At 39.5% G+C, this 13,986-nt stretch overlaps 1 protein-coding gene across 6 annotated transcripts in view; it reads right to left on the reverse strand.

Annotated features, from left to right (window-relative positions):
- DMD (dystrophin) overlaps positions 1-13,986 on the reverse strand; it is a 2,221,918-nt gene that overhangs the window by 611,672 nt on the left and 1,596,260 nt on the right. For all 6 annotated transcript variants that reach the window (XM_019523954.1, XM_019523951.1, XM_019523950.1 and 3 more), the window contains 2 exons: positions 10,333-10,544; positions 890-1,044 (listed from right to left, as the gene is read on the reverse strand). In XM_019523954.1, the coding sequence (XP_019379499.1) occupies positions 890-1,044; positions 10,333-10,544 (367 nt within the window). The remainder of the gene's footprint in view (positions 1-889; positions 1,045-10,332; positions 10,545-13,986) is intronic.

Here is a 13,986-nt window from a genome sequence, read left to right on the forward strand (position 1 = left end):
CTGGGTTTGATTGGGAGCTATAAAACTTAATTCAAGCTACCAAAGAGATTAAAGTAACTTCAACTTAATTTTTTATGTATCTCATTTAATGTACAACAATATAAAGCTATTTTATTGCTTTAAGTAAAGTCATTTTTACTCTACAAATTCTTCTGTACAGATTCTACATGGGATGATTCACAGTTTGCTGACAGACTATAAAAAATAGCTTTTGGTAATGAATTGCTATCTAAACCAAGCACTGAACTACAAAATTTAATCGAGAATGCTTTCATCAAGAATCTAATCTGAAAAGTCCCTGGCTATGTAGATTTTTCTCATAGATATAGTATAATGTTTCCACTGTGAACAATATATCAGTAGGATGAGTCTGTAATTTTCATGTTCAATTTATGGCACTGATGACAATAGTATGGAAATTAAGATACAGAGATAATACTTAGAAACTAAACTGCCTAAGTACCTCTCAAAGTTTCTGGGACACACAGTAAGTTAAATTAGTAGCATGAATAGGAGTGCACAAAAACAACAGCTGCTACCAATGCCATCTCTATCAACACAGCAACTGTCACCAACCTGAACACTGCCATTGCCTCTGCTATCTGATTATTAAACCTCCGGTATTAATTAACATTGTTTAGCAGTGTGGTTAATGAGTAATAGCAGGTTGAAATTGGCAAGAGATAACACTTCATTTCAAATAGGGATTCCCCATATTGCAGTATTCTAGAGAGAAACATAGAAAATAACTGGGGTTGAGCAGATCCCCCAACTCTCCCACAATGCTTCAGTTTCACCACCTATATTTTAACATTAAATATGAGCCAAGTCCAACAAGACAGTTAAGTAAAGAATAATAACAGTTATAGCACTAGAAATGGTATCATACCTCTTATTAATGGTAGCCCAAGTGGTATTAATGTTATCTGTTACCAGTTGCACTTTTCTGGTGTCATCTGTTGAATAATCACGGAGCAACTTAAGTGCCATGTCATTTGCTACATCCACATTTATTTGCCACTGTCGCAACTCTTTAGAAAATTGCTGGAAAAAAAGAAAACAAATAAATAAATCACAGGTTACTTTTAAAAATGAATATACAGTAAACTTCAGGAAAGTAGTTCAAACCTTTAAAATCTTCCAGATAAAAGAGGATCTTCTGACTCCTAGCAATAACTGAAACATTTTTTCCCCCTCAGATCTTCTGACTGCTAGGGTTAGAATGTATTTTTAGTTACGGGATATAAGACTGCAGAACTACTGAAAAGTGTCTGATGGAGCTAACTACCAAAACCTTCAGTTCCAGATAAAATGTGGCAGCTGAAATTGTTAAACCAGTGATCAGAATCTTGATCATTCTCTTTTTCAGAGTTAAATAGGTATATACATTATTGTGCCTTTTGACTGTTTTTGTCTTTGTGATGGTGAATTATGCTGGGAAATGGGAAAAATATAGTAAAATAATGTACTGTCATGTCTAATTTGTTACAATGTGACATACACCAAGGCTTGGACAAACAGTACATTTGTTCACTTTTTTCTCCATTTTATTAACTTAGTGAATTGTTTATGTAATTAGTGCCATCTACTGGAACAGAACTAAACATGCATATAGCAAACTAATGTACTGGGTAAATTTAACAGTGCATTATTATAATGTTGATCAACTACCTTTCCCTGCTTTTTCTGGAAATAATTATAAAAAGCATTATAAAAAATGTAATATTTGCTCCATGGTTTTTTAACCTTTAATATAGATCTAGACCAGGGATGTGTCAGAGAGTGTGGCACGTAAAGACATTTTGCTTGCCATGCACATCTTGGTGCGGACGGCAGGAAAGGGGCTGGGGCTGCACTGCCACAGCAAGGATCAGGCCCCTTGTGGCTCCCCTGCCATCTGCCCCTGGCATGCCAACATCTTACAAGCAGAGTTTGGGGGTGTTTTTGGCACTCTGTCCAAAAACATTGCCAGCCCCTAAAAAGGGGGAATCTGTTGCAAAGATTAAACAAATTCTATACATCTTCCCTGTTTGTCTAACTAAGGAAACTCCTGGGAAAACCCCTGCCTCCATCTTGTGTAATAAGTAAAACAAAAAAATAAAACAATGAAAATCAAAGAGCAGTTACTATCCAGGAGATCAGCTCTTAATTTTTGACAGATCCACAAGTTGTGAAAATGCAGGTGAAAAGGCTTGTTACAATTTTCCACAAAAATTCACAGAGAAATGATTACCAGAAACAGTGGCTGGCTACATAATTTAGAAAGTTCCCACCCCTCAGAAAATAAAGAGTGAGGTATGACTTTCTATCATAAAGTTTTGTGCTTTAATAGGAAAAAATCTCTATAAATATTAATTTTCCTTTTCCCCCTTCCCACAAAGTGGTGTTCATGCTGAAGGCTGGTTTTGATTCAGCTAATGAAGTCTTCACATAAAACTAATCACAAGTAAGAAATGAAGTCAAGATTTATCCCTGATGGCAAAGACTGAATGTCAAGTACAACAGACAACTTAAGCATTGAGTGCAATAACATGCTCACCTCATAAAGTTTGCAGATTAAGGATAAAGTTATAATGGTTTTGAAATTCTCATCAACCTTCAAAAGATTTGGGCTAAGGAGTATGTAGAATGTAGTAAAATTGTTTTGATACAGATCCAGCCAGATGAGCTTTAACCTTATTCTGGATTTATGCTGAACGCTGCCACTAGTTGGTCCAGTGGTAAATGAGTACCTAATCAATCAGGCTGCAGAAGTCAAAGGTAGCCAGACACGAGCCACATCATGCCTTGCTGCTTGCTATGGAAACTGGTGTGCCTTAACAAGGCCAGCCCACTGAGCTGCTATTAAGGTGACCTTTCACATATTAAACTCGTGAAGCTGGTTTCTTTCACCTCCATAAAGAGCTCTAGATTCATCTGCCTGCTTTAATACTGCTAGAGCACGGTCCCTCTGATTGGAAAGAAGGAATTGCAAGGTGGGACTTCCTGAGAATCTTCTAAAATTTAAGGTTCAGAAGGTACTATAGGATTTTAAAATCCATGGAAATAAGAGATGCATATTCTTTTTTCCATTTGTAGGAGCCCTGAATTTCAGAGTATTGAGCAGTTGAGAAACCAGTTTGGCTCTTATTGCACCCTACTAGAGATGCATCTTTAAAGCTCAGAAAGGTAGCAACCTGACTACATTCCCTAAACAAACTGTTGTGGCTGGTATGTGAAGGATTGATTATTATCATTACTATTTTGGAGCCTTTATTTTATGAGCTCAAGTTCAGGCTAATTAATACTATTTGCAACAACTCCCCATATAAAGTGTGGCCTGGCCATACTTTAGCTCTTCCCTGTCTATATATTGCATAATGTCCTTATTCTCTCTTTCTTCCTCTCTCCCATTGTCATACTCTGTTCTGTCGGAATTATTTTTTAATGTTATGTACATAGTTGTAATATTTCAACCACAAAAGTATTGTAGGTGAATAATTTACAGTGATTTAAAGATGCAAAAGTAATAAAAAAGCTCTGTCCACACTGTAGACTAGTGGCCTGTAAATCTGTACCTTTTTTCCAGTCCCATGTGAATTTATATTAACCAATAAACACCTCGTAAGTCGGTTTAATAATGAAAATACTGACAGACCCATTACCCCAAGTGCTGACTTTCACCATTAACTTTGAGACTAATCTATGAAATCCCTGACATTACTAAGCAACAATACCATTCAGAAAAAAGTGAAAAATGTAGGGAGCCCTATCTGAGGAAATTATTTGCATATTTCAGTGTCCTGGAAATGGTCATTTACTCTTTCCAGCAACTCTGAAGCATGCAGGTTATCTCACTCCTTCTGCTCAGTCCTTTTCACATAGTGTAAAGTGTTGTGTTGAAGGTTTTATCATCCAAGCCTATTAGAATACCCTTATTTTTTATCCTAACTGGCTTGGTGTAGTATTTTTTTAATAATTAAAATAATGGCATACACTTTCTTTCTTAACTTCTTCCATGTCCCCTTTTTCATTCAGCCACTTTGGAATATGTTAGAAAAGGGACTCAAAGTACCTCCATTACCTTAAATTTCATTATGATATTTTATAAGGAGTTCTCTTTGTTCTATCTGTATCATCTCTGGAATTTGCTGACTTTATTAAAAGGCTTAAAGAATTAGAGATGTGCATTCATCATGCTGCTTATGTATATTTTAAATTTTTTTTAATTAGAAGATACTAGTTGCTGTGTTATTAGTTGGAAAGTCTGGGTAATTAAGGATCCTTAATTAAAAATAAGAAAGGAAATGAGATGAGTTTTCATTCTATCCATGCATCACCCAGAGGAATAAGATTACTATACATAGCAACTCAGCTATAGCAATACATACATACAGCACCATTCAATTTGGGCCATGCAAATTCCTATAGCAAATGTTTATATAATCTAAGTCTCCATAAATTACCATCTTCTTATCCTTTCTTTGGACTACTTTCATCATATATTTGGTTCTTAAAGAGGTTTAACTTTTCCTCATATGGTATTTTTTCCACTTTATATACTGCTGTAGATACCTTTTTAAAAATATTCCATTGTCCTACCAGAATTAGCATGGAGCATTGTGCACATAGTCCTAATGTAGTTCACTGTATGTACACTGGTATACATATGGTATTTGCAGTGGCAGGGAAGCACCCCTGGCTCAGCACCAGACCCCCAGCTGGGGTCTGCCTGGTGTGCATGAGGGGCAGGGGCTTCTCACCCCACCACAGCTGGACTAAGATCGCCCCAGTCCCACCCCTTCCTCAGCTATCTGGCTGAGGAAGGGGTGGGAACTGCATTTGGGTATCTTTGGCAATGGCCAGCAGGCTGGGAGGTGTGCTCTATTGCCCCCCATGTCCTGGTATGGGCCATGGTAGGGGTCTGGCTGTCTTGCTGGTTTAAAAAATGGACATTAGTTCACATGCTTATTGGCTTAATCTGTGCAGTTTAGAACAGTATAGAATGGATTAATAGACTGCACAGAATGCAAAGTTTGAATGGATTCAGCCTGGGGCTTTTTGACTCTTTGTACTTAGCCCAACTGATCCAGGACAGTAGAAGATTATGTTCTACTGAACCAAACAGGGATCCAGAGAGAAAGCTGTAGCTCAGATATGTTTCTTTCTTTAACTTTAAAAAAATCTCAGAAACAGAGTAACAGTTGTGGTTTATCTATATGGCACTGTATATGCCCTGTTTTTATAAAAAAGAAGAAGAAAGTAAATGGGGCTATTGGTTCTTTTTCATTATTAATTTTAAAATATAGCACAGAATGTAGTGACAGATATCATTCTTACCAAAATAATAGATTAATAGATTATAGGGCCTGCCTGAAGGGACCACTAATCACCTAGAGCACTCTAGACTGACCTCCTCTTAACACAGATCATACGACTTCTCTGCACTAATTGTTGCCTGAACTGGACAATGTCTTTATTAAACGTCCAAATTTCATTAAATAATTTCCTCTAGTGGAGAATCCACCAGAACTCTTGGAAAGCTAATTATATATGTTGTTAACAATTTATGACTGATTTCTAATCTGAATCTGTCTAGCTTCTGTGGTCACTGGAATTTGTAACACCTTGTCTGCTATTATTAATTTATTCTCTAAGGACCTATAATCAAGTTATACCGTAACCTGCTCAAGCTCATCAGGTTGAATACCTGGAGTCTTCCGTGACCCCCATGTTTTCCAGTTCTTTAATGATTCTCATGGCCCCTTTCAGGAATGTCTCCAATTTATTCATGTTTGCTGTGAACTGGGTACGCCCCGCTGCAGCACTGATCAATATATGCTGCTCACACAAAGGCAAAGGCTTTGCTAAAACATTGGCCAGAGTAGGCCTCACCAGCAAACCTGACTGATACACAAAGTCCTCACATAAACAGAACCTGGCTTACATGCCAAGAAATGGGAGGGAGAGGATGATGGTACAAGGTAGGATAAATCCAGTACCAGGATGATAAGGCTGGAACAGGAACACCCAGGTCACAGCATACAACAAGCCCACAGAGCAGGCTGGTTTTTAATGTTCAATATATAGATGAAATACAATATATAACTTGTTTGGATCATTGTATACAAGGAGAATTGGAAAGCAAAGAAACTTTGTAGCAGCCTTGGGGAGCCTGTGTAATGTTGTGCTGACTGTCTTGTCACAGGTTCAAATGCCTTAGCATGGTCTGATGTGCTTATTAGGTCAAATTGTGTTAGGGCTGTGCTTGTAGATGATAAATTTGACTGAATCTTTGCCACTGAACTGAATCTATGGTCATTCTTTCAGACATTTTTTGTCCTTTATAAGTAATTTCTTAACTTAGTCTGCTACACTAATAGTTAGTATTCATCACAGAAAAAAAAATAAGTAAGAACAGGATTATTACTGTAAATTCCAGTGGAAAAGCACACTCTCGGTGACATTATGGCATTTCTGGCCCCTCCATGCTTTTACTTGGCTCCCAAGATATTTTTTGCAGAGATTTTAAATTAAAATTACATTAATTTTAAGTAAATGCGTCCTGGACTAAATTTAACTCTTAAGTAAATGAAATCAGAAAGCCTTAAGTCATCAAAATCATTGGGACCAGTCACAGATTTTTGTTTTACATTGGCTTGGCAAAGGTGATGGTGTTACTAAGGACTTGCTGATTATTTTTGGCCTTCACAAGAATAATTTGTGCCAACCTACTGGCATTACAGGCAATCTCAGCTGACTTCAGCATGCTTTGGATCATGCATAAAACACAGGACAACTAGGTTAATGAATTCTTGCTGCCTAAATGCCTGTATTCCTTAACACTACATCTCTTCATAGAACAGAGTGGATGCGTGCAGTATGTATGTCTGCAGGGTTTTGGCTGTGTCCCAAGTTTGGCTGTATCTTTCCTCATGTATAAATGAACAGAAGAGGCTGTTTGAATTTTGCTCAACACAAGTAATATCAAACCAACTAAAACTTAAAACACAAAAGAAGAACCATACATATTCATAATATTTAGGGACAGGACATTAAAACACCCATGTATGCCAGGGCACGGATAACTTCATGCATTTTGTAGGGCCAATTTATTTCTAGATCTTTCAGTTCAGAAACTATTGTATAAAAGAAACCTAAATCAACTAAGCTCAAACAAGATTTCAGTTTTCTTTTGAATTCATGTACGTTTATCTCAGCCAAGCACAAAACAGCTAATGCAGTCACATCTGAGGAGCTTTTATGCAGGATTTGACACAATAGGAATCACAAGGCAGACAAAGAGATTTCTCATCAGAAGCCTGGGGAAAAAAATATTAAAAAGAGACTCTCTTTCAGCCAGAGGTGAATTCTATTTGGCTTGTACAAAGAGGAAGGGCTATCAAAACTAAACAAATGAAAGTAACTTACAGTGATTGGGTCCCTGGAGCTGTAGGACAATAGACAATCTATCACCACGTGGACCAAACAAAGTAAGAGTCTGGCTGTGTTTGATAATATGACTGTTTTCCATAAAAAATTATAATATGTCACTATGTCAGTACCTTTTGGGCTCGAGGTACAAAGTTGTTTTTTTTTTTTTATCTGTCTGTGTATTAACCCATACAGTCTCCTCATTTACATTTTTTCAATCATTTTTCCCCCTTTTTTTTAACAAACTTCATTTAATCAAACATTTTTTCATGAAAATATGTAGTTTTTTACTCAGCTTTTACTGGGCCAGTTTTTGAGGCCCAGAATATAATTTTGCATCCTCATAAGAAATAAAAATCTGGCACATTCATTTATGCAACATCTGTTTCAGCACCAGTCTTAGTTGCTAATGTACCTTGCATTTGAAAAGCAAAATATTTTTAAGAAGAATTGATTTGAGAATCTGTTCCTACTTGATTCATGAATTACCTGTTTTAAAGAACTTGAACCTTTGCACAGAAGCTTATGTTGTTGAGGTATTTTATAAAACCAAACACTGCAGGCAGAAGCCAGCATTCTAGCTCAGAGACAATGACAAATGTGTCTCATCTGCTGAATGGAAGTGGGATACCCAATCTCTAACTCTTTCCAGTACATTAATGAGTGACTGTCCTTATTTGCAATAATCCATCCTTTCCAGACCCATCAGGTAGAATCCAATGAGAAAAATTTTCCAGTTTCTAGCTCTAAGACAAAAAGAAACCAAAGGATTTGTACTGTTTTTATACATGCACTGGGCAAATTAGAGGGCAGTTTTGGTATATACTTTACAGGATGGTGGAAAATCATTAAAAATGATAGACGCTAGTGCTGATGATAAGGTGGTAGCTAGCAGCTCTGGAAAGTAGTCTTGCATTTATGTGCATTGAAGGCATGGATTAAAAGGTTGGTTGACTGTGTTGCTTACCAGAAAGTTAGATATTACCAGTTTGAGTCAATGTTCCTTATTTTTAATTATAGGGTATGTCACTAGAACCAATAAGGCTCTCTCTTACAGCTCAAAGCTAAATGGCATTAAAAAAACAAAACAAAACAAATGTTGCTTCTTATCCTAACAAGTACGGCACAGTCTGGTTTCACCACTAATCAAACTAGGTGTCCTGCCTGTCTCAGGGTAAATTCATATGTGCTGGACATGCTGAGGCAAAAACAGAGTTGAAGACCATGTGTTATAACAGGGGTGGACAAATGGCAGGTCTGGCTGGCAGCTGGACTCCATTCCCCAGCTGCTGCCCGCATTGCTCCAGCCAGTTTGCATGGAGACTCTAGGAGCAGCAGGCAGGGGTGTGCAGGCAGGAGATCGTGGCTCTGCCCCAGCTCCGGACCACACTGTCATCACTGCAAGATCCCAGCCCTGGCACCAGCCCCGGAGTAGCTTTCTACCCAGGAGCATGCCCTACCACTGCTGCTCAGGCTGTTCTCATGGAAACCCATATCCTTGCCAGGAGTTGGCCTGAGTTTATTTGATGGCAAAACCAATGCAGCTGATTTTTGCTAAATAATTTACATGCATTTATTACTTTGGGGCAACTAACACACAGTTAGTAGCTGCTAAGACATCCTTAAGGAGTAGCACAAGGATTGCCTATACATATGCTAAAGGTGGGGCAAGGCACATTTTAATCAGGGAAGTTCCTGGACAGCCATTTTAATTAAAAGAGCTCATCATCATATGTTTTAAGCCCCTGCATATTTCAAAATGGCCTTGGGATGCTTTATCTAAAGCTCATTCAAGAAAGTATAGATAAAATGCCCCCATGACCATTTTGAAATCCACGGGGGCTTAATGCACATGACAATGAGGTGACACTGGAGCATTCTAATTAGAACATGAACAAGCACGTCTATAGAGACCCAAGATTTCCCACTCTGCTGTACCAGTGTGTTGGCTGAAATATGGCAAATAAAGGTACAGACAGAAGTGCAGCTCCCAGTTGCAACTCCAAACAACTTCTGCAAAGTGTTCTGAGTTGCAACGTTACCCCAGACCAAACAGAAGTTAACTGCTGGTTCCAGGGGGAGCAGAATCTAGCTGCCAGCTGGGAGCATGCAGCTGGCTTCCCCTAGCAACAGCCACAGCTCTCTGCCAATGCTCATTGTTTTCAGAATGGAAGGAGGGAAGGCAGCAGAGGGAGCTTGTTCTTGGGGCTTTCCAGCTGGTGCTGAAGGGTAGGGTGGGTGAATTGAAGCCTTGGGGTGGCAGAGAGGCTCTAATTCACCCACACCACCATCCAGAGCAGGGCAGGGTTGAATAAACCCAGATTAAACTCCCTTGGCTTCCTTTTCCTCTTCCCATTCTGAAAACAGTAACAGACTGGGAGCCCCGCAGATGCAAGTTACAGAAAACGCTACATTTTGAAACATCTTCATCTGATACCTCATGCAACGAGGGGTGAGATTTTTACCCGATCAGGCATTTTGGAAGATGTTTGCAGCTGTGCACTTGTGTTTAGTCACAGCTATAAACTGCTTTCTCTAGCCAGATGGGACGAAAATTGTCACTTTTGTCTGTACTTTAGGTGATAAACTATCAAGTGAAAGGGCAGTTTAGTCTCCAGGGCCATCTAGTTTTTAGCCTTACTGCTAAGAAGTAACTAAAGTGCCAATAGTAAGAATGAACTTGGAGACTGGTATGGTGTAAAGTACAGATTTAGTGACCAACTGAACTTTTACGGTTGAGAGGAGAGGCGAAGGTGATTGGAGGGGGACGCTACCTGGTTTTGGGTTACTTTTCATGGCCTGAACTACCCAAACCTTTGAGAAGTTTTTAATAAGAATAACTTATTCAGGTGAAGTAGAAACATTTTCAATATTTTGATTATCTTTCTGTAACACAAATCTTCCTTTTTCAATAATAACCTTAAGTTCGGCATTCTGTTTTTTCAGAGCATCCACAGTGTATGAAATCTCCTTCCACGACTCAAGCTTGGCTTTGGCTTGTTCTAGAACCTGCTCAGCTTCCTGTTTCGCTTCCAGCCACTGCGTTGAATCCTTTAACATTTCATGTAATTGCTGTCTTCGGTTTTGAAGGCGTCCCTGAACTTCGTCCCACTGGCTCTGTATCTTTTCAACTGATGAAACACAAAGGCAAAGTGTAAAGTGAATCACTCACATAATTATTTTTATTTTTTTAATGCAATAGTTAGGAATATTAATGTTGCAATCCGTCTTAGAAAGCTCTTAAGATACTTTTGAACTGTAACTATAATATAAATTAATAAAGGAGAAGAGATAACTGTAGGAGGGTGTCAGCATGATAGTATGGACACCCTGATGCATATGTAGACAGAAATGTTAGGTTCACATTTCAATAATGACAGTAACAGTCATAAAACAAAATCATATTGCAAAAGTTTACACATTTTGCTTATACAAAATCAAGTTGAAGTTACTGTTTTTGATTAATGCATCCTTTGACGACTTCTGTAGCCTTCATCTTAAGATTTATTATTAGATGCAACCAATGGTTATTCTTTCCTTGACCAGTTAAGACAAATATTAGTGGAATCTAAAGTCTATCTACAAGTATCCCTGCTAACTTTTTCATATCAGTTATAGAGGAAGGAATAGATTTCATTATTTGAGGGAAACGTAGCTTTGGGAAGCCTAATGAACTTGTGCAAATGAATGGATTGTACAAATGAAGACTGTAAGCCCATCTGAGGCAAAGGCATCTCCCCAAATAATATGGAATAATACAGAATAATTCTTCTTCAGCCAGACAAAGCTGTGGGGAAAAAATTGTTCTGTGCTTCATTAATAAGAAATATGTATTTTTTCCAAACCTAGCAGACTTAGCCTCTGTATAGTTCACCCAGAAGCTGCCCCACATTATTTTAAAGCCAGTGGCCACCTTGTTTTGGCATTGAGAGCTAAGAATGCCTTGAATGCTCTACAGGCAAAAACATTTTTCACTGGGAGGAATTACCAGACACTACTGCACCCCTTGCAGGGTGGATTCTACAATGGGCTGTCTCTCAGGATTGAGGGAGAATCCTGGCCCATTACAAACATGGAGGGAAAAGTCCTCCCATTACTGCCTCAACTTCAACCTCCTAGAGGAGGGGCAAAAGAGCCTCTTTTGGATCTACTCCCCAGTGTTTGAAAAGGGAAAAAAAAATCCAATACTTCCAGTATCCCTTGCTTTTGCCTGGAATAGAAGACAGAAAATAAATGGAGGTGGGGGAGTGAATGAGTGAGAGAAAATGGAAGAAAATGGAGAAACAAAATTAGTGAAAAAGTATGAACACAATAAAACAAGATGGCCAAGACCTAGAACAAAAGAATAACAATTATTTTAAAAGAACATTAAGCACTCTTATTTTAAAGAATAAAGGTTGTCAGGAATAAGGGCAAGCAAGAAAGCAAGCTAGCTAGCCCCCAACTGGCCCTAGTTACCTGAGTGTACCAGGCTGCTAGTGGCCTAATTACTTCCAGTTGGCATGCTGCTTATATGGACTTGGTTGCCTGCCTATAAGCAGCAGCCTTTCAATACCCAGTACTCTTTATTTCTAGTTTCCTGAGTCCAGCTTGTTGGTTCCTACTTTCCTCTCCTCTGCATCATTGCTTGTTGGTTACCTCGTTTCATCCTTTGTTCTTAGTTTCAGCCTGCTTACCCTTTTGCTCTTGATTTGCTAATCCTGAATCCTTTTGTTCCTGACCCCTGTTCAGACTCCTGTCTTTGAAAGCCTGCTCCTGGCTTTAGTTTGGTAATTACCTATGTGCTAGTCCCCTCCAGCTACAGCTGTCTGCTCTGAATGCCTTGGCTAGTGATACTGACCTAGATCCCTGCTTCCTGCTCCAGATCCCTGTAACCAGGGTGACTGCTGTACATACTTTGGCCTCCTGACCCACATGCTACTTAATGATCCACTGACTCACAATTCTACTCTGACCTTTGCTTCCAACCATGTCTGTTTCTGATTGGCTGCATTATGACCCTCTAGGGAAGGGACAGACATTCAAAAAGCCTGAGCCTGAACTGATTCAATCTTTGCAGGTTAGTCTAACCGAAATAGGCTAAACCGGTTTGTAACCAAACAGACATCCCAGAAATACAAGCACATGCCTGCAGTGGCTCAGACTAGAAGCTGGGGTGATGCTACAGCAGCCCTCCCTTCCTTCCACAGAGCTGAACTGAGGCAGGGGGTGTTGCCAGGCCGCCGCAGGGCACCGCGACTAGTGTAGCAGGTAATGTTTATCATCCAATTAAGAAAACAACAGAGGGACATTACCAGCTACCTGTTGATTCTGCCTGTTGATTCAGCACTGACCGTAGCCAGCATGTGGTCTGCTAGCTAATACACAGACACCTCCTCAGCAAGCTAGAGGGGAAAGGAGAATTCCTGCTTAGTAGTTAGTGGTGATGGGGAGGGAGGAGAGAAGCCCACAGTCTTGCCAGATCTCTGGCTAGGAAGCAGAGGGGAAGGGCTAGCCCTGCTGTGGAGCTGAGAGCCCTGCCCAGACCAGAGAGCATGCCAGGATGCTGGGGGTATCTGGTTTATTTTAAACCAGCAAGGGGTCTGGGAGAGATGTTGCATAAACCCATGTAAGCCAAATCAGTTAAGTCTGATATTACAAGCAACCAGGTTTATCTCAAACTGGTTTCAGCCATTTTCAAACTGGTTTATATGCACTGAACATCTGTTCTGTTACAGGTTTAAACCAGTTTCTGATCACTTAAACTGGTTTATGTGTAATGTCTGTCCTTAGCCCTAGAGGCAAGACCCAGCTGCCCATGTCACATCTGAGTAGTCTCCTGGGCACTCAAAGAACTGATGTTTATAAGGTGGTAGCTATGCCCATACAAGCAACTGGGGCTAGCTAGGAATAGATAGGTTGCTGGCAGCCAAGCCCACTTGGGGAACCAGGGCCAGCTGAGAGCTAATTAACTGGCCTGTTTTCCTGACTCCTGATAGGTTACTTCACAAATAATCTTTTTATACACCACATTCAGGTTGGGATTCCAAGGTACACCTGCACAAGTGAGGAACTGAAGTGTTCAAAGGTGAACACATTTAAAGTCTAATGGATGTGCTTGAGATGCTGATAACAAGTACAAATCAATTTCAGAAAAAAAAAACCTGTTGCTGTTTCTTTACTTATAGTATAATTGTGGGGAATAACAACAATTCAAACTGATTTTGGCTATATCAAAAATTATTTTTAGGCTTCAGAAATCTTTCCATCAAAACTGTTACTGTTCCAAGAAATGTGGTGCTTGCTCCTACCCTGGGGGTCTTCAAAAGGAGGCTAAACAGCCACCTAGCTGGGGTCATTTGACCCCAGCATCCTTTCTTGCCCATGGCAGAGGGTCAGACTAGATGATCTGCTTAGGTCCCTTCTGACCATACCAACTATGAAAGTAGCTATCCCATCATAAAAAGCTCCAACCAGCTATCAAGTTAGACCTCAAAAATGTGTACTAACTTTATAGCTGGCTGCTATTAAGTTTTAATTTTCATGTGTAGCAGGGTCTCCCCTGCAGCTGGGAGCCCTGTTAGACACTACAAC

This window comes from Gavialis gangeticus, unplaced genomic scaffold, assembly GCF_001723915.1.
Source record: "Gavialis gangeticus isolate Ggan-Ray unplaced genomic scaffold, GavGan_comp1, whole genome shotgun sequence".
NCBI classification, from domain to species: domain Eukaryota; kingdom Metazoa; phylum Chordata; order Crocodylia; family Gavialidae; genus Gavialis; species Gavialis gangeticus.